General features: G+C 37.2%; 1 protein-coding gene across 8 annotated transcripts in view; it reads left to right on the top strand.

Moving 5' to 3' along the window:
• LOC131663660 (alpha-(1,6)-fucosyltransferase) overlaps positions 1–19,369 on the top strand; it is a 553,369-nt gene extending 534,000 nt beyond the window's left edge. For 4 of the 8 annotated variants that reach the window (XM_058934176.1, XM_058934178.1, XM_058934175.1 and 1 more), the window contains one exon: positions 18,195–19,369. In XM_058934176.1, the coding sequence (XP_058790159.1) occupies positions 18,195–19,253 (1,059 nt within the window). In that variant the 3' untranslated portion in view covers positions 19,254–19,369. The remainder of the gene's footprint in view (positions 1–18,194) is intronic. The other 4 variants (XM_058934181.1, XM_058934179.1, XM_058934180.1 and 1 more) reach the window with 1 other exon arrangement.
• The last annotated feature ends 3,117 nt before the right edge of the window (positions 19,370–22,486 follow it).

Raw genomic sequence — 22,486 nt, 5'->3', positions numbered from 1 at the left:
TTCCGAAAATTCATTATGTGCAATATTCGCAGTAGTTCCTATTAAAATTATTAGTTGTTCATCAGAACAACTACATCCAGAATCTCTGGAAATCAATTGATCGCTCAAACTGATCGCTCTGCTGTTTAAGTTAGATATCTTTAGTGTTCGGTAATATTAATCTTGAATTCCATATATGACCACTAGAATTTCAGACCTGATAATCAAATAACTGTAGATTGGAAATTTTTTTCCTTCATTGATATTAAAATTTTGCAAGCTTATAACAACCTTTGTTTAATTAGGTAGTGTTTAAAAAGTGCAGAAATTAGTATATAGAATAAATTACAAAGTTTATTTAAGTATTGTGGTTGTATCCAAGGATGATATTTAATGCAATGATAATCAAAACAAAGTGATTTACTGCATGAGCATTTAACGAAAATTAGCATCACGTGTTTACATTAACCTTTACCTTTTTCAAATAGGAAACAAACATGTGTAACATTCATGAAAACGTCATAATCATCCAACATGCTTTAAGCATACCAGGCATGTCTTATCATTTCTTTAAATATTGGAGCTGATAATTGATTGTGCACAAGTGATTTTTACAACATCATATCTTGATGTTAATTAATCTTCTCATTATTTAAGGTGTAGCGATTGATAACGGCAGCTCCCCCTAAGGCTAGCTCGGAGCACAGCTAATACTAAATCAGATAATGAAACGCATAAACACATGGATGACGGATCAAAGACTGCAAACAACTGACACTGCAAAAGACTGCGCTGCTATTACTTATAAGAAAACGGATACAGACCATTATACCAATGACAGTTGGGATAGAATAGATGACGACCAAAAGTGAACTCAAATATCTAAGTGTCACCCTTGATGCAAATCTAACCTTCTGGACACAAATATGTAACGCAACGTCTAAACCCTCGCAGACAACAAAGACTCTGAAAAAACTTATGGCCAATAGGCAATGACCGAATCTGAATACACGAAGACTACTCATGAGCGTTATCTGAATTTGTTCGAATTCGAACATGCTCTACGGAGTCGAAGTATGGGTGGACACATTGAGGATCAAGAACCACGCGAAAATTTAGACGAGAGTACAACGAACCAGAGCTTTAAGAATCGCGTGCGCGTACCAGGCCATATCTGGAGAACGCGATCCTTGTGACCGTAAGCATAATTCCGATCGAGAGTAAGCGAATATATGCATGAACAGCGAATTTTGAGAGGACTAACGCTGCGACAGAAGAACGGATGAGGAGAATACAAGAATGGCAGACTAGATCGATAACTAACCGACAAGAATGGTGGACACACGGACTAATACCGGAGGTTGGACCTTGAAAGGACAGGAAAGACGGCGAAATAGACTTTTATCTTACGTAATTCTTGTCTAGACACGAATGCTTCCAAAAATATCTTTATAGAATGTACATGGTGATGACATCAGACTCTACTTACTATCAATACAACTAGGACGTTCTAGGAGAAGAAACACACGTTCTTCGTATGTAACCGCTGAATAAAACAGCGATAGAAGCTCGAGTTGCTACTAGACTCGACGATCACGCCGAACAACATGACGAAACTGATGATAACAAATGTTGATGTTTGAACGAACATCGCAGCTTGCATTGGAAATATCTTGAAAAGTAAGAAAGCGGATGGATGCCTGGATACCTGAATGACAGAGAAAATGAATGAAAAAATAGTAAAGATGAATAACTAGAAGTAAGGAATTAATGTGCAGAGGATACGCAATGGACAACTCGCCAGTCGAAAGTAATACCGGGTGTCCACAACCACCCGTCCACCCCTTTTATTTATTTAGCAACACGTTTTTAGGAAATATGATATATACGAAAGTTTTAGCAAATCAATCAAGGATTTTAGCGGTGTCCTTTAGTTTGACCTTGAAGTTGATTTTCAAGGTCATTTCAAGGTCAAATTTCGTTTTTTAAATAGGAACCCCTATTTTTTATACTGGATTCTGAAAGAACACGAAATTTTGAGTAAAAAGTGTTTCCAGTATTTTTTTTATTAGACGCATATTTAGCGAGAAAAAAATTCAGAAAGAATCTTGCCATTGGTTTATTTTTATTTTTATTTTATTTTTATAATTTATTTTATAAAAAATTTTTATTTTTATAACAAATCAAATAAATAAACTGTAATCTGAATAAACATAATAAACTAGCTTTTTTATGAAAACATAAATAATGTCCATTCTTGTTTCCCTAAATAAACTTTTTTTTTATTGGGTTATTTATTTTAGTGTTCGAAATGCGCTCCACCTTGCAAAATGCATGCCTGCACTCTAGCTTCAAAATTATCAACAGCTCTTCTAATTTCTGCTACTTCAAGCGAGCGGATTGCTTCTGTGATTCTGCGAATCATGTTAGCCCGCGTAGTTGGACGCTCACGGTAAACTAAATCTTTTACTCTTCCCCATAAATAATAATCTAATACTGAAAGGTCCGGGGATCGAGGTGGATAATTGACAGGACCGTACTTTCCAATCCACTTATTCGGAAATAAACGATTCAAAGCTCTTCGAATGATAAGCGCAGTGTGCGAAGGACATGCATCTTGCTGGAACCACATGTCACGACGTATCTCAAGATTAACATTTTCTAATAAAGGGGCTAATTCTCTTTCTACAAGATGGAGATATCTAAAGCTATTAAGGTTTCCTTCGAAAAAAATTGGGCCTATGATTTGGTTATCGATAATGCCGCACCATACATTAACTTTCCAAACCCGTTGGTGGTCTTCCATTCTCAGCCAGTGCGGATTTTGCGCTGCCCAATAACGAAAATTCTGCGTATTAACTTCACCATCACTTTTGAAAGTACATTCATCCGAAAAGAGTACGATTCGATGAAAATTTTCTCTTTGGCCACTCGCCCAGTTGCAGAATGCAAGACGTTGTTCAATATCAACATTATTCAGATCTTGATGTAATTCCATTTTGTAGGGATGAAATTTATTGCTCCGAAGAATAACACTGATAGTGGATTTGCTTATACCAGAATCACGTTCCCGGCGCCTTACAGAATCATTTGGCTCAATGATTGCTGATGCGACGATATCCACAGACCGTTCATCTCTAATTCGTCGGCGAATTTTCCTTCCCTTATTGTGATGAGGTTGGACAAGTCCTTCATTCTTGATTCTTCTAGATAGACGCGAAAATACTTTACGAGAATGAGGAAATCTGTTGGGGTAACGCTCTTGCCACAACCTTTCAGCAGCAAGGAATGACCCAGCTTCAAATAAAACTTGCAACATGTCGTGCGCTTCTTCTTTGGAATACACCATAGGTACCTATTTGAAAAGAAAATAAATCTAATTTGTCATTTAGTAAGAGAAACGCAATAAAATGGTTCAAATTCTTTCCGAGTTAAAACTTACCTCTGAAAATGATGAATTTATAATTTATTTCTTTAATGATAGATAATTTCCAACGTCGGGTTTAATTACGAAATCAGCTCTGACAAAGTAAACTTAATTTTGCATAGTATTCGTACCGAACATTGCATTTTGACTACTCGAATTTAAAAAGAAAATTTTCATTTTCTTTTATTTATAATTACTACTAGGTGGTACATTTTTACAATAAAGATTTTTAAACAAAAGTTTCATACCTAGATATTTTTTTATGTGGAATCGATGTAAAATCAAAATCCACGATAAAAAAGTACTACACCATTTAAAAAAAACTGACTTCCTGTCCCAGTAGGCTACTTTCGGCCGGAAGTGAATGTTAAAAGCATCACCAATCAATAGGCACAATGCACTTACTAGCACAAGACTTCGAATTTTACTATTCGCTGAATAGGTATTCTACCTAGATTTTAGAAGAATTAGACGGATGGTATGGACACCGGTATCACTGAATTTTTTTCTCGCTAAATATGCGTCTAATAAAAAAAATACTAAAAACACTTTTTACTCAAAATTTCGTGTTCTTTCAGAATCCAGTATAAAAAATAGGGGTTCCTATTTAAAAAACGAAATTTGACCTTGAAATGACCTTGAAAATCAACTTCAAGGTCAAACTAAAGGACACCGCTAAAATCCTTGATTGATTTGCTAAAACTTTCGTATATATCATATTTCCTAAAAACGTGTTGCTAAAGAAATAAAAGGGGTGGACGGGTGGTTGTGGACACCCGGTATAATAAACAATACCGGACTAGTCGGGCATACAGGAAGGTATGTGTTTAACCCATTAAGTGGCAAACGTCCATGGCTGCAATGCTTCGATTTGACATTATGCCATTCGTACAATTCTCAATAGATTTGGATGAAATTTGGTTTCCTTATGTTTTAGTATATGCTCTTTCGAAAAATCACCAAGTTTTTTTGAAAATCTTGACAGAAAAAAAAATATGGCCGATTTTTTCGAAAAAATTCCAAATTTTTTTCAATTTTTCTCCAAATTTCGCTCTGCTGAAAAGAAATGGACCCTAAAATAGGCTCTTTAAATAATATTTTTCGCAACATGGGACAATTATCTTTCAAGCGCATTCGACTTTATTAAAAAATGTTGATTAGAAAAAAAAATATGGCGGTGTTTGTATCGTAGTGTAATTTAGAAATTCATGATTTTTTTACTCAAAAAATGTCAACTTTTGGAAAAATTGTTGTAGAACAAAAAGTGCTTAGAATTGGTCGAGGAACATGTGTGAATTTTTACTAAATAATTTGGAAAATTTTTGGAAAATTGAAAATTTGAATTTCCCGAAAATCCAAAAATATTTATACTTTTTTTGGAAGTGCTTATTTTTGCCAATTTTAAGTAAATGTATGTGTTGAAATTAAATGAAATTGATAAAAAAGCTCCTCGTGGAACTTTTAAAGTTCAATATGAAAAAAATAGCGGAATGAACTTCGTAACCATGGTAGATTCTAAACAAGTTTCGATTATTTCAACTGCAGCTGGTGTTACACCAACAAAAGAAGTGAAAAGCTACTCCAAAGAAAAAAAATGAGAACTGACATTTCTATGCCACTTGTGTTTTCACTTTACAACTTATTTATGGGAGGTGTTGACCTACACGATCAGTACTGTAGTGCTTTATTACCTATTATTAGAAGTAAGAGATGGACTTGGCCAATATTGATGAGAATTATACAGTCTTCTATTGCAAATGCAGTAATACTCTATAATGCTTGTTCAGGCAAAAAAAAAGTAAGCGTAAAGAAATTCGCTTTGAGTATTGTAGATAGTTATGTCAAAAACGCTAAATTAGGTGATTTGAAAAACCACAATTTGAGCCTAACTATCAGAAGAACAGCTTGCAATGGACAAGGATGTACTACTCGTACGTTTTACATGTGCAAAGAGTGTAAAAAGTATTATTGTAGTCAATGCTTTGCTAATTTACACAAGTAAATAATTGGTAACAAATGATTGTCAAAAAGAAATATTTCTAAAAACATAAAAATTGAATACAAAAAAATACAAAAAAACAAAAATTACAAAATACAAAAATACAAACAAAAATACAAACAAAAAAACTAATAAAGTGGAGATTTTTTAATTTAAAAAATTTTATTTAGCTGCGTAAATTCGCAAAACTTGGATTGTATTTCCGTTACATTGAATTACGTTGAATTCAAATACATACCAGCCATAAAATCACTAAGAATTGTCAAAAAAACATGTTTAGAGAGAAACTTAATTATTATAAAATTTTTCAAAAATTTTCAATTTTTTATTTTTAAAAAAATTTTCAAATTTCAAAAATTCTCACATGTTTCTTGACCACTTCTAAGCACTTTTTATTCTATAATATTTTTTTCAAAAGTTGATATTTTTCGAGTAAAAAAATCATGAATTTCTAAATTACACTACGATACAAAAACCGCCATATTTTTTTTTCTAATCAACATTTTTGAATAAAGTCAAATGCGCTTGAAAGATAATTGTCTCATGTCGCGAAAAAAATTATTTAGGGAGCCTATTTTACGGTCCATTTCTTTTCAGCAGAGCGAAATTTGGAAAAAAATTGAAAAAAATTTGGAATTTTTTCGAAAAAATCTGCCATATTTTTTTTTCTGTCAAGATTTTCAAAAAAAACTTGGTGATTTTTCGAAAGAGCATACACTAAAACATAAGGAAACCAAATTTCATCCAAATCTATTGAGAATTGTACGAATGGCATAATGTCAAATCGAAGCATTGCAGCCATGGACGTTTGCCACTTAATGGGTTAATGGGTAGGGGCAATTACCGTGTCCAGTTTCACACTTCCTGGAAAGGAGTATCAGTTAATTTGCTAATATGATTCCCATGCTCCTAAAAAAAGAAAAAAAAAACAGATGTACGTATGAAAACTAATATCTTCAGTATTTTTCATACACAGATTTATTGGTGCAACATCGATATCAGTAAAATAATATTGAATTTCATTATCAACTATTATAACATCACAATCCTTATATTCTTCTTCTAGAAAATCCGAAATCTCTTCAGCCATCATATCTACTTCATTAAAATCATTTGTTACACCGATTAATATTTGTTTTTCAAATTTTCTGATAACTCAATTTATTTGTAATGCGTCACGCTATTTGATATTATTAAAGTTTGAAAATACATTAATAATAAATTTAGTACACTAAAGGATTAATTTTTATCTTTTAATCTAAAATAGAAGAATTAAATAACTACTGTATAATTATTAATAATAATAATAATAATAATAATAATAATAATAATAATAATAATAATAATAATAATAATAATAATAATAATAATAATAATAATAATAATAATAATAATAATAATAATAATAATTAATAATAGCCGGGCTGGTCCAGTGAGTGGTAACACCTCACTGGGCAAATGCTAGCTTCCAACGTCCACGACGTGCCCGGTGGAAACGATGTCCGTCGCGTCAATGCTCTGAGCAGCAACGCCATAATGGACACGGCCAAGAGGAAGATATGGTTCACAAATGACGCAAAAGATAATGGTATTCTGCCGATGTGTCCAACCATTAATCACTTATACACATACACACTCACACACTACGCAAACACTCACACACACACGCCTTCTGGCAAACCGGGGAAGTGAATGCTCGGCGACCCTATAAACGGGCCTTACCGAAAAGCGAATGGTAGGGGACTCCTATAAACGGAGCCGCCCGAAAGCGAGTGAAGGGGATCTCTCTAAACGGGCTCTCCCCATAAACGAAACCCGGTTTTGCCCATGGGCACTTACATACACGCACACATCACAGGGGGGAACACTGAACACACAGGATAAACACACAGGGGGGGGGACCTCAGGGGCCGTGCGTTGTCCCAGCGCGGTTCGTGGAGTCGCGACCACGAAGGACCTCTAGCATAACGGGACAGAAAACTATGGAAAATGCACAAAGAAAACATTGATTTACCTCAAGTGGTAATCCCTTCTCAGGGAGAATCCACCCCGGGTTCCGATCGGTTGAAAGCCCCGGTGGCCACGGGCAGTGGCAAGGATTTTGAGGGCCGCACCTTGTGCATGGCGAAGAGGAGGACCAAACGAAACGATACGAACAAAAATACACTGAACATACCAGAACGACAGAGGGCAGACAATGTATCAAGTGGCGGCAGCGGGGTGAGTTACGCCTCCGCCACAGACAACCAAGAACAGACGTCAGGACGAACACCCACGATAAACAAAACACGAGACATGACTGAACTGCTAAGGCTAATACAAGAGACGGCGACAAAAATGGCCGAAGCAGCAAACATACAAAAAAACATGAATATGACAGTGAAGATTGGAATCAAGACAATTCTCGAGACTGTGGACATTGCGCTGCACAAGCGGATGGACACAGCTCCGGAAGAACACCGACGAGACAGCAACAAGACAAGCACGACGACGAACAACAACGCAGAGACGCCACAGACGAAACGGAAACGTTCGCTGACCGGAACCACGCCGGAGCTCTCACAAAAGAGGCCACCGACGACAGATTCGACCAAAGACTGGCAGACCGTTACACGGAAAAAAAACAAAAAAGAAAACGGACGCAAGGAATCGACCTGACAAGGACAGACCGGCCCACCAGAAAAGACGACTCGCTGTCCTCGTCAAACCGGGGACACACGCGTCGTACTCCGATATCGTCCGAAAAATCCGGACAACGATCGATCCGAAGGAGAGTCACGTATAGGTGACGACCCTGAGGAAGACTAAGAACGGTCTGTGCCTATTGAAGCTGCAGATAAACGCAGACAAACCAGACGGACGCGACATGTTTGAGCGACAGATCCAGGAGGCCATCGGGGAAGCGGGCAGTGTCAGGGCTATGACTCCCAAGGTACAATTGGAGATCATGGATCTGGACTGCGTTGCGACTCCGGAAGACGTGACGGACGCGCTCAGACGAGAGTCTGGGCGAGACACAGACTTTCGGGTCCACATTTTCGGTCCTAACCGCGCTGAGCAGTATATGGCGGTCTGCGAAATGGAATCGCGGGAAGCCGAGGCGCTGCTCCGGCGCGGTCGGATCGGAATTGGCTGGGTGCACTGCCGCGTCCGAAAAAGACTGACGGTGACGAAATGTTACAGGTGCCTGGGCTTCGGCCACGTGAAGGCCGAATGTACGGGCAAGGACAGGACGAAATACTGCCGCAAATGCGGCGCATCCGGACATTACGCGACGGAATGCAACGGAGAACCGGTCTGCCCACTGCGAAATTAATAAACAACTTGTGCACCAGCACAATGACGAAACGACGACAGATACAAAAAAGACGACCACAATACTGGTGGACGGATGAAATAGCCGAACTACGCAAGATATGCCTGGCAAATCGGCGACGTGCGACGAGGGCTGGAGGTGGACCCGAAAGGGAAAACCTTCAGGCCATATACAAAACAGCACGGAAGACGCTGACGAAAGCAATACGGGACAGCAAGACGCGATGCTGGAGGAAGCTCTGCGAGGAGGTGAACGAGGATCCCTGGGGAACCGGCTACAAGATTGTGACCGGGAAACTAGGGGCCCGAGTCTCACCGGAACTTAAAGATACCGAAACAGCAGGACGGATTGTTGACGGATTGTTTCCGACGCACCCGATTAGGACAAACGTGATGGATGACGTGGACGCACAAATGCCCTCCGCTTTTGCCGCTGAGGAGCTCATCAGAGCAACGAATGCGATGAAGACGGGTAAGGCACCGGGACCGGACGGAGTACCATCCGAGATCCTCCGGCTCGTGGCTCGTCTACGGCCGGAGATACTTCTCGACCCGTACAATACGTGCTTGACGACAGGAACGTTCAGCGATCGGTGGAAGGAGGCGAGGCTCGTTCTTATTCCAAAAGGTAAGGGCGACCCTGGCACTCCTTCGGCCTACCGACCGTTGAGTTTACTTGACACTACTGGTAAACTCTTTGAACAATTACTCAGACCGAGACTGACGGACGCGATACAGGCTGGAGGGGGTCTCTCAGATTTGCAATTCGGCTTCAGGAGGGGTCGGTCGACGATTGGAGCGATCCAAAAGGTGATTGATTCTTTTCTGGAACTAGACAGACACTGCCACGCAGCGCGACCTATAGTGTTGGAAGCTTGACATTTGGAATGCTTTTAACTTGGTCAGGTGGGGGAGATATCTTGGAGGCGCTGAAAAGCAACTTCGGGATACCATTATACCTTCTTCGAGTTGTAGAGGATTACCTAAAAAACAGATGGATAACGTTCTAGATAATAATCTAAGGACTAGTAACGAAACAGATCACCGTTGGGGTGGCACAGGGGTCGATACTGGGACCTGACTTCTGGAATGGCTTATACGATAGCTTGCTTCGGCTTGGGATGCCGCTCGGAGTGACCCTCGTCGCCTACGCTGATGACGTGGCGGCGGTGGTTACGGAGAGGTCCCCCGAGCTGGCGCAGCTGGCGTTGAACCAAACCATGAGACGAGTCGGACGATGGATGACAGACCACGGACTACAACTCGCAACGGAAAAAACGGAACTGATGTTTCTCACGACAAGACGCATACAGACGATACTGCACATGAGGGTGGGGACATGCGAGATAAAGACCAAGAGGGAAGTCAAGTACCTTGGGGTAACCCTCGATATACGAAGATGACCTTCTGGACTCATATACAGAAAACAACCCGGAAAGCGGCAGAGAGGATAGCATTCTTGAGTCGTCTGATGGCAAATACGACGGGACCGAGATCGGGAAAACGACGACTGTTAATGGTGACAGTTCACTCGATCCTTTTATACGGCGCGGAAATATGGGCAAACTCCCTGAAGACAAAAAAATACTGTAAGACGATGATGATGGTACAGAGACAAGGCGCACTGTGAATCGCTTGCTCCTACCGAACAGTCTCTGCGCAGGCTGTTTTGGTGGTTGCTAGCGTAATACCCATGGATCTCCTGGCCTTTGAATGCAAAAGGATCTATGGAAGCAGCGCGGATATAGGACGAAATAACGCGATAATCGCTGAGCGCGAGAGGACAATTGACATTTGGCAAGGCCGATGGACAGAGGAACGAGGTGGTAACTAGACGAGACGATTGATACGGGACTTGAGGCTGTGGCTCGGAAGGAAATTTGGTGATGTAAATTTCTACGTCACCCAGCTCTTGACGGGCCACGGGTACTTCCGACGGTACCTCTACAATATGAACAGACTACGAACATCCGATTGTAAGTACTGTAGACACGAACGAGACGACGCGGAACACACGTTTTTCGCGTGTGACCGCTAGACAAGACTCAGACAGGAACTGGAAGAAACGGTCGGCAGCATCATTCCCGATAACATCGTGACTCTCATGCTGCGTGAACCCGAATGGTGGCGCTTAGTCGCTACCTATACGGAAACTATACTGAGACGTAAGAACGCGGACGGCTGCTTGACAGATGACTGAGCAGACGAAGTGACGCGACGTAACGAGATACGGAGGAACGACACGAACGGACGAACACAGACAGAACCTCCAGTCAGAAGTAATATCAACATAGTCCCTGGCTGGGAGGAAGGACACCAAGAAGATGGCGGTTTAGTGGGTAGGCCTATTTTTTTTTTTTTTTTTCGAGGAGTCCCACATAACCCATCAGTCAGAAAGACTAAGGAGAATCCGCAAAAAGGATTCCGCAACTCCCTGTAAAAAAAATAAATAATAATAATAATAATGCTGGGCTGGTCCAGTGAGTGGTTACACCTCACGAGGTAAATGCTAGCTTCCAACGTCCACGACCGTGCCCGGTGGAAACGTCGTCCGTCGCATCAATGCTCTGACAAGGAAACCCCCCCAACCCGACCTCACCGATTTCAATAATCTTTTGATATGTTATAGTTCATCAAAAAATAAGACATACGTATTTTTTTTTATCGGCGGAAAAACACTTTGAGGGGGTGAAAACAACCCTCAAAGTTCACCCCCAAAAATAGATTTTCCAATGTATCTCAGCATCTAATTGATATTTTACGACCAAACAAATTTCATATCACTTCTCATGTGAAAAGCAAACTAGCACATGCAATTCCGACCACAAGGGATGCAACCCTTATTTTTTTTATTTAAAATACTATCTATTTCATGGCTATTTTTATGAAAAAAATTAAAATAACCCAAAAAAAATTGGAAAAAATATTACCCTACATAAAATACAAAAATAAAGTTAATCTAGTCAAGCTTTTTTTCAAACTACCCCCTTAAAGTTGAAAAACCACCCCTAAAAAATTGTTTTCAATACATTACAGGTGGTGTTGATAATTTAGTGTAAAATACGTTAAGTATCATTTATACTGTACAAAAACAACTATCTCGTGCAGTTTCGACCACAAGGGTTTCAACCCCTAATTTCTGTCATCGAAATTTTTACCTTCTTTGTACCTATTTTTGAAAAAAAGTTCATAATGAGCTTGAAAAAATTAGTAAAAATATTACCGTGGATAGAATAAGAAAAAAAATTTACCTTTTATTTTTAAAACCACCCCTTATGTTGAAAAACCATCCCCAAAAAATTGTTTCCAATACATTACAGGTGGTGTTGATAATTTACTGTAAAATACGTTGCGTATCATTTATAATGTACAAACACAACTATCTCGTGCAGTTTCAATCACAAGGGTTGCAACCCCTAATTTCTGTCATTGAAATTTGTACCTTCTTTATTCCTATTTTTGAAAAAAAGTTCATAATGAGCTTAAAAAAATTGGAAAAAATATTACCGTGGATAGAATAAGAATAAAAAATTTACCTGTTCAAACTTATTTTCAAAACCACCCTCAATGTTGAAAAACCATCCTAAAAAAAGTTTCTGACATATCGTTGCAATCTCTTCTAAATCAAATAAGCTATGATTCCATAGCTATTTTGTTGCTCTCTTTTAAATTTTTTACGTTCTATCGTTTATTAATTCTATCAAAAAATAAATAACTTTTATTATATAAAAAAACAAGTCAAGAATAATATAATATTATAAGTATACCTAGAAGATAAGTATAGTTTCTCGGATGCGCAAAAATTTTGGTATATGAATGATAGTATTATCAGAATTTTATTAACGTCCTACTATCAGCGTCTCTGACGATTGTCTGTTATTTTCATGATTGATAAATATGAGTAAGTAATTCTTCATCAGTAGCCAACACAACTTTCTTGTTGTTGGACGTATTGTATCGACTATTGAACTAACAGCATAATAAATAGTAATAAGAATATAAGATTATAAGTACAAATAATAATAAGATACTATTCCGTTAATTCGTATTTCGTAGTACCTGCTACGTAAGTATAACTATAAAATTATTTTTTATATGCAAATAATTTTACGGCTTTTTAATATTTGTTATTAAAAAAATTGAAATTACACTGATTATGAGGATTTATTAATTAATGATGTTTATAATTATTGTTTACTTATTGATTTGTTTATTATTATTGTTTATTAATTAATATGTTTACTTTTTAATTTATTAATTAATTTTTTTCATGAATGTTTTCTATAAGTTTGTTTATCATTATTGTTTACTTATCAATTTGTTTATTTATTTGTTTTTATCCTAATTTGTTTATTTGTTATTCAGTTTATTTCTTATTCCCTAGTGATATCAGGAGAGACCTATACAGAGGAAAAATAAGGAAAAAAAGGGGACGGATGGATGGACGGACGCACGGAGAATTTCGCGCCTTCTGTTTAATATAATAGAAGATATATAAGATATATATATATTTTTTTTTTATTTCAGATTAAAAAATGAAAATTAACGCTCTGAACGTTTTAAATTTATTATTAGCTTACTTTCAAACTCTACAAATACCTGAAAGTGAGACAAATTATAAAGAGGTTCAATTGTCGGAAAGAATTAAAAGCATTTTAATAGATTCCGTGAATGATTTCAATGAAGTAGATATGATCGTTGAAGATACATTAGATTTTCAAGAAGATTACAAAGATCATGCTGCAAAAATAGTAGAAGATGAAGTTCAACACCATTTTCCTGACGATTTCGAAGCACCCACCGACCATTGTACCAAAGACAATGAAGATGTCAGTTTTGAATATAAGCAAAGAGCCGTAGAATACTGGAGAAGTGGCAAAAAAAAAAAAATTTAAGTGTTGAAAGTGTACGTCAAAAATTTAAGAAAGTTTCATCTGTGAGTCAGTTGAAACGTTGGGCTCATACAGTCAACAAAGGTGGTACTTATAGAGAAAAAATTGCAAGAATTTGTCAGTACACTTTTGATAATTTTAAAGCAGCAGTAGACGCTGGTTACATCATTCATGATCGTGACATACGTCGATGGGCATTGCAAGCTCAAAAGATTATAGGATCAGAAGATGTAAGATTCAAAGCTTCGGATAACTGGCTTTGTAAATTCAAGAAAGCTCATAGAATAGTATCCCGGAAAATAAATAAGTTTATAACCAAGAAAACACTAGAAAGTAATTCAGAACTAACGATTAAAGCAAATACTTTTATTGCTGATGTTAAAGCAGGCATAAGAATAATTGGAATTCATAATGTGTTTAATTCTGATCAGAGCGGATTCCAACTGGAAATGCACTCCGGAAGAACGCTAGCGGTTGAAGGAGAAAAGCAGGTACAGTGTTTAGTACAGTCAGTTTCTTCAACAACCCACAGTTATACTATACAGCCACTCATATCAGCCACAGGAGAATTACTGTTACCACTCTTTTTAGTTTTGAAGGAATCTAGCGGTGAGTTTGGACCCATTGTTGAAACTACTTTATTTAGACCCGAAAATGTTTACGTAGAAGCATCTAAATCTGGAAAGTTGACTACAGGTATACATAATCCCATCTAGTTACAATTAATGTCATTATAAATGATTTTACAAATAAGATTTTTGATTTTAGATCTCTTTAAAATATGGCTGCAAAAAGTATATTTCCCTAATGTAGGTTCCAATACGATGCTGTTGCTTGACTCCTGGAGCGGTCATTGTGACAGTGCCATAGAAACTGTAATTCCACGTGATAAAATTATAAATTTTAAAAAAATACCGACTGGCACAACGGGAAAAATTCAGCCACTTGATGTTTTTGGATTTCGCATATGGAAGAACTTTGTCCGACAATTTTCAGATACCGTAATTTTGATGAATTATGATTTGGATTTACATAAAAGAAACAACATCATTAAACTTCAGTCGTTAGTCCACAATCAATTATCTTCACCAAGATATACTAATCTTTTTAAATATTCCTGGTTCAAGAGTGGTTACCTCACTAAAAAACCAGAAAATTTTGACAATCCTGTTGCTTACAGTTTTGGAGATTCCTACAATACACATTGTGACATAGAAGGATGCAAAAATGTGGCTATTATACGTTGCGGTTGGTGCAAAAAATCATTATGTTTCGAGCACTTCTATGAAGAATATCATTATTGTAAGAAGTATGAACAATAAATCCGTCCTAATTTTTTTGATTGTTTTTAATTGGTAACTGAATGAATTATAGTAACGCATATAAAAATCAATTAAATATATATTACTTGGCAGTTTACAATTTTAGTCACAAGAAAGGAGAAAAACTCAACCAACAAAAACAATGGCAATGCTATCAACCCTCCTAATCACCGAATGGCGATGGTAATAAACTTCCCCCTAATAACCCTCCTAATATCCCCCAATGGCATTGTTTACAACCCCCCATTAACCTCCTAATAACTCCCCCCCCCCCCCCCAATAAGACCCTCCCCCTAATAACCCCCTAATAACCCCAGTAGTTAGCAGGGTTGATAACGTTGCTATTATGTTATTCGGTGGGTTGCAAGCATTGCCATAAGGATGCAAGGGGGCTCAGCTATGTCTTCGGGCTATTAGTGGGGGGCTAACGGCATTTTCATTGGAGGTTTTTAGGGGGTTATTAGGGGGGGTTGTAAGCATTCTGATAGTGCGGGTTAGTGCGGGAAATTGCGATTGGGATATAAGGGGAGTTTTAGAAATTGCTACTGGGTGATGGACCATTTTTCCGGGCAGATTCGGAATCGGCGCAACAAAATAATTTGGAAAAACGTTGTCCCAGTTCTGGGTCTTGTTAGGTGATATAATCTTGAATTGGTACATATTTTTCGTATTCTATCCACGATAATAATTTTTCCAATTTTTTAAGCTCATTATGAACTTTTTTTCAAAAATAGGAATGGAGAAGATAAAAATTTCGATGACATAAATTAGGGGTTGCAACCCTCCTGGTCGAAACTGCACGAGATAAATGTGTTTGTACATTATAAGTGATGAGCAACGTATTTTACAGTAAATTATCAACACCACCTGTAATGTATTGAAAATAATTTTTTAGGGGTGGTTTTTCAACTTTAACGGGGTAGTTTCAAAAAAAACCATGACTAGATTAACTTTATTTTTGTATTTTATGTAGGGTAATATTTTTTCTAATTTTTTTCGGGTTATTTTAATTTTTTTCATAAAAATAGCCATGAAATAGATAGTATTTTAAATAAAAAAAATAAGGGTTGCATCCCTTGTGGTCGGAATTGCATGTGCTAGTTTGCTTTTCACATGAGAAGTGATATGAAATTTGTTTGGTCGTAAAATATCAATTAGATGCTGAGATACATTGGAAAATCTATTTTTGGGGGTGAACTTTGAGGGTTGTTTTCACCCCCTCAAAGTGTTTTTCCGCCGATAAAAAAAAATACGTATGTCTTATTTTTTGATGAACTATAACATATCAAAAGATTATTGAAATCGGTGAGGTCGTGTTGGGGGGGTTTCCTTGTGAGAAGCAACGCTATAACGGACACGGCCAAGTGGAAGATATGGCTCACGAATGACGCAAAAGATAATGGTATTCTGCCGATGTGCCCAACCATTAATCTCTTTCACACCTACACTCACACATTACGCAAACACTTACACACACACGCCTCTTGGCAAACCGGGACGAATGAATGCTCGGCCACCCTATAAACGGGGCTTACCGAAAGAGCGAATGCTGGGGACACCTATAAACGGAGCCGCCCGAAAGCGAATGAAGGGGATCCCTCTAATCGGTCTCTTCCTGTGAACGAAGCCCGGTTTTGCCACTATGGGCACTCACAACCACGAACACTCTACAGGGAGAACACTGAACACATAGGGCAGAGGAGGGGGACCTCAGGGTCCGTGCGTTGTTCCAGCGCGGTTCGTGGAGTCGCGACCACGAGGGTCCTTTAGCACAACGGGACGAAATAAAAATATGAACATGCACAAAAAAAACATAGATTTACCTCAAGTGGAGGATTACCCCTTCTCAGGGGGAATTCACCCCGGGTTCCGATTGGGTGAAATCCCCGGTGGCCACGGGCAGCGGCACGAATTTTGAGGGCCGTACTTTGTGCACGGGGAAGAGGAGGACGACACGAAATAACGACACGAACCAGAACCTACTGAACCTACCAAGAGAACAGAGCACGGACAGCGTGTCGAGCGACGGCAACGGGGTAAGCTACGCCTCTGTCGCTGGCAGCCAAGAACCGACGACAGGACGACAGGACGAACATCCACAATAAACTTTTACTGTCATCAAACAAATTTTACATGATTTTTTAAAGACTGTATAGTCAATCTTACAATTCTGTAACGAAACAAAAATCTTATACAATTTATCCTGAAAGTGTTTAAAATTGATCCATAAAAGCTTTATAGTCCATAAGTATACAGGAAGGTTTTGAGATATGAGTTACATTAATATAAATTTCGGATCATTTGAGCTTGGATTTTAAGGGTTTTTAGTAGATGAAATAAGGTTTATAGGCTGAAAAGTTGCAGGTCAATCGATTGTAGGCTTAAGGTACAGTGGCTTAAGATTGTTATAAATAAGAGACCTGAGATTAGAATTTGTAATTATAAATTTTGTGCGTTTAGCGTAAATAAAATATAGTTCGAACGTTATAGGAATTAAATACAATATAATAAAAGTAAAAACTTTTTTTAGAATTTTCTGAAGACAGATTTAAAGAATTCTTTAATATCGCTATATTGAAGAATTCTTTAAATCCTGTTTCTAACTAGGGTAGCGGTAGTGTTTGAAAGTTATTGGTAGCAATCTTAACAACCGTATCCCCTTCTCGTTCACCTTAAACAAAAGACGCTAAGCTAACATTGGAATATATGTATAACTACGAGCGAACCCGTGAACTCCTCACTGATGATTTGAAACACGTACAACTACGTGGGTTTGCATAAATCCCTGCAAATAGTCTGAAACATATATTACTTAACTACTATCTCTATATGTTACACATGCAAGTACAATCACGATACACTCCCACCTGTTACATTACACTCTGATACAGCGCTGCCGAACAAATAAGAAGTGTTGATTACTCACCACTCTGTCACATGCCCCCTCTGTCATTTCCTATCATTTTATCCTACTTATTTTGAGTAAAAAGGCGAAGTTGTAACTTCGCATAGAATAATGAACTTGCAAAACTAGCAACGATACTAATTTAAAACTAAGATGTTTTATGAAATGTTTCTCAATCGCTTTTGTATATATTTAATAGAATTAATAAGCTATCATCTTATGGATTACTATTGCAAAACTGATTATGTCCCTTGTAATTGATCAATTAATTTAATGTATTTACAGAAAATTATTTATTTATGAGAGAGATCTGATTTTGAGACTATAAAATGAATAAATCTTTTATAATTTACAGGTCCATCATTTAGTATATTGCTTCATCGTAGCATATGGTACTGAAAGAACCCTTATTTTAAAATCAAAAGGATGGAGATATCAAAAGGAGGGTTGGGAATCAGTTTTTAAACCTCTTAGTGATACGTGTATTTTTGCCAATGGTGATACGCAAATAAATTGGCCAGGTGATTCATCTAAACAAGTTATCTCATTACCTATTGTTGATAACGTTTATCCTAAACCTATATATCAACCGCCTAGTATACCAGCAGATATAGCGAAAAGGCTTACAAAGATACATGGTTATCCTTTAGTATGGTGGGTGGGACAGGTACTAAAATATACAATGAGGCCCAACGAGAATACTAGGTTATTGCTGAAAAACAAGAAAAAGGCTATGAATTTCAGTAACCCCATTGTTGGTGTACATATACGCAGAACTGACAAAGTAGGAACAGAAGCTGCTTTTCATGATATAGATGAGTACATGCTCAAAGTTGAGCAGTATTACGATAGTTTGAAAGTTAAACCAAACAAAAAAAAAATTTTTCTGGCTAGCGATGATCCTAAAGTTATCTTAGCAGTGAAACGACGCTATTCAGAGTATGAAATTATTGCCGACATCGATATAGCTCAAACTGCATCTGTATCACAACGCTATTCTAATTTATCCTTAAAAGGAATCATTATCGATATTCATTTCTTATCTTTATGTGATTTTTTAGTATGTACTTTCAGTTCCCAAGTATGTCGTGTTGCGTATGAATTAATGCAGACACATCATGTCGATGCGCATGATAAATTTACTTCATTAGATGATATATACTATTACGGAGGTCAAAATCCACACCCCCATGTTACAATAATGAACCATACTCCAAGAAGATACGGAGAAATCGAATTGACTGTTGGGGATGAAATTGAAGTTCATGGTAATCATTGGGACGGTTACTCCAAAGGTAAAAACCTTAAAACGGGGGCTACTGGATTATTTCCAAGTTTTAAAGTGAAAAATACTATTAAATCTGTGAATTTTCCAAAATATGGAATATTGGGTACAACTATGGATAAAGTCTGAATCAATATTATATTTTTTTATCGTGGTGAAAGTTAAATAAAAATATACATAAAAAGTTTTTCTTTAATTTTTAATTAAGTGTTTCGAATAAGCCACAATTTTCTTCATTATAGGTTCAAAAATTTGTGATATACATTACAACCATAACCCAACCTTCTTAAGTCACTACTTATATAATTGTTTTCTTTGTTTAATTCTACATTCTAGACAAAATAAAGTCAGTATTGAAAAGAATCATTTTTTCAAATTTTGAAACCAGTTTCTTCAAAATTTTGATTTTTTTTCAAAAACAATTTTTATTCACTCTAATGTTATAAATGCGTTGCAAACTAAATTAAAAAAAAGGTAAAATATTATACATATATGTAGAGCTGATGATCGAAAATTTTAACTTATATCAAAGAAATTTAGCACTTATTTGGAATACTTTAAAATTAAAACAATTTTATTAGGACAACCGTATTAAAATAATTTTTAGATCGCAGATCTAAACGACTGGCTTGCTTCATTTGATCTTCAATTGTACAGCTATGTTGTGATTCGCAGATAGATAGTAGCACTTCCACTATCTGATTTACCAAGATTATTTTTTACAATCTTGTATGACAAACCCCATGGATCTAGATTTTATTTTGATTGACCGAACAAGAATTTCGGAGCTTTTACTTTTACTCTTCGTATTGCTACTCTGAGGATTAAATCGTCTGGCTCTTTTGTATGCCCTCTATTTTCCTGTTGCAATAAGACTGCTCATTTTTCTAGCCTACCGAAATCTCCTTCGACCGCAATCGCTTCCATCATTAGGCTAATTTTTTATAATAAGGAATTGGCCTGCAGGGCATTGATGCATGATATACGTCTGCTTTAGCCTTTATAGATGCTTTGGTTGCTTCTTTTACAGTAGCTAACCCTTCCGAGTTAACTGCACTGATTAGTCAGAGAAATTTGTTTCGGTTTATTTTTGAGAGGTATTATTCTTCTCTTCATTTTAAACCATCTTCGTTTGATCTGTCTCTTTAAGATCTTTGATTAAATTATGACTTTATTTAGATTATTTCTTGAATCAAAAGACTGCTTATAGATACCCTTTTCATGGTATTTAGGGATGTGTTTGTCAGACCTACGTAGTCATTACTGAATGACACGCTTACGACCTTCTGATATTCGTTCTTGTAGACTTCAAGTGCAGAATCATTTCCCTCGTCACATCGTTAAGATCACGATTTGTTCCTATGTGAAGATGATTTTTGTTTCTTTTTCTTTCACTGGCTGGATGAAAAGATTCATTTTGAAACCGATCGAGATTGATAGACAATATAGACGTACCAAGAAAATTAGCCATTCCGGTAACGGTTCAGTTTTTCCCTAAGTTAACGTGTATTCTTATATTCTTGCATTCACAAAAACAGCTATTTACTTAGCTGATAAAGTAGATAACTCTGAAAGGAAAATTATTTATTTTCTCAAAAAAAGAATATACTTCCCGGTTCGCCTTAACCAGTACCATTAAAAAAAAGTTATTTTGGAATTTATAACCCTAAAAATATTGAAAAAAGAAACGATTTTCGAAGTCTAGTTTGACAATTTCAGTAACACATCTTTCACGCCGCTGAAAACCTCTCTTCCCGACTAAAAAATCGCGGAATTTTATTGTAAAACATTATGAATGTCTTCTTCTTAATTTGTATAATCTGCAAAATGAAAATTGTGCCCCGGTAGAATTTGTATTATACTGTAGTTTTCATGAATAAATTAATTAGACAGGAAAAACATTTGATTCTTTCAAAAAATTATACCATAAGTTTCACCTTAATCAGTATCTAGTTATAAAAAACACAACGCATATTATCTTCTGTTTTGCATTAATTTTCTCAGATACGAAATATGGGCCCCTTCCTCATAAGTCCAACAGCCGTCTAATTTTAAAGTAAGCACTTTTAAGTTGTATAACGGGGATTTTGCCCGGTTTACACCGTAAATATAAAGAAAAACAATAAATGGGGAATGTCCAAACGAAGTCTGAAGCTTCCTGGATTTAGTCGTCCTCCCAGGTCCGGTGCTCCTCACGCCGGTGATAGGACGGCCGGATCAGCGCAGATTCGTAGTGTTGACTAAAGAACGCGAAAGTCGAAAATTCAAGAGCGGTCGTCGGCGCGCATTAGCGGGGCGTTCGAAGAAAGCGGCGGGATACGATTAAATTAGAATGCTTACGGTGAACAATATCTTTAATCAAAAAAAGTTAATAAAAGCGGTCGGAAGGAGGGAGAGAGCACGTTGAGTAAATTGGTAGAGAAGGAGAGTAAGCTATCTAGCCAGTACTTACAATGCCGGTGCTCGACCTCTAGATACGCCTACGATTTACACAATCTGCGTTGACGCGGACGCACGAATAAAAGGGTACCACGTGCACTATGCAGCTCGGTCTCTCTCAACGATGGTACCTCGCGCAACGATGTTCTGCACTACCAGATGCATCCCACGTGCGTAGGTCCTCTGCAGAGCCAGGCGACGTCGCAATCCTTTTCTAGATGAGGGTACGCACTCCAAAATCGAAAGAAAGAGGTATCAGGTCACAATTAAGATCCGTCAAAGAAAGCGGTCGGAACAAAGAACTCTGTCCGCTCGCTCACGAGTCTACACAGCTACTGCTCGTGCCGCGGGCACTCGAGTCAATCAGTGCGCGCAGTCACTCACTACGGCGCGATTATGTTTGTCTCTCTCTCTCCTCGCCTCGCTGTCGCGCACGGAAGTATCTCTGCGTACTCGCATCTCTCTCTCTCACCTCACTTACCTTATATCAGAACAGAAGTGTAATTACATATGCAAATATAAGTAATAAATGAATATAAACATAATAAATTCATAAATACATAGGATAGCTTCGGAGGGATATGTTACATTTACTTGTCGTTACTAGGGAGAGAGAGATATATAACGAGTCTGCAATTTCACTCGTTATAGTTGGAAAAAAGTGAAATCGGAAAATAATTAGCAACTGTGCTTTACTGTGTTCAAGTTATAATTATTTGATCATTCGAAACTTTAATTATTTTATTAATAGTTATTATATGACATATCATATTGAATCAGAAACAAACATAATAAAAAAAAAGAAAATCTTTAAGAAATTAACAACAAAAATATTTTAGCTTGTGATACAAACAAAAAATACTTAATCTATTTACTTTATTACTCTATAGTAAATATTTCAACACATATCTATAAACATAAAT

The sequence above is a fragment of the Phymastichus coffea genome, unplaced genomic scaffold, assembly GCF_024137745.1.
Source record: "Phymastichus coffea isolate CEN01 unplaced genomic scaffold, Cenicafe_Pcof_1.1 PCOF00037, whole genome shotgun sequence".
Lineage (NCBI taxonomy): Eukaryota > Metazoa > Arthropoda > Insecta > Hymenoptera > Eulophidae > Phymastichus > Phymastichus coffea.
The sequence above is the reverse complement of the archived record's forward strand: the minus strand, read 5'-3'. Positions and strand labels throughout refer to the sequence as shown.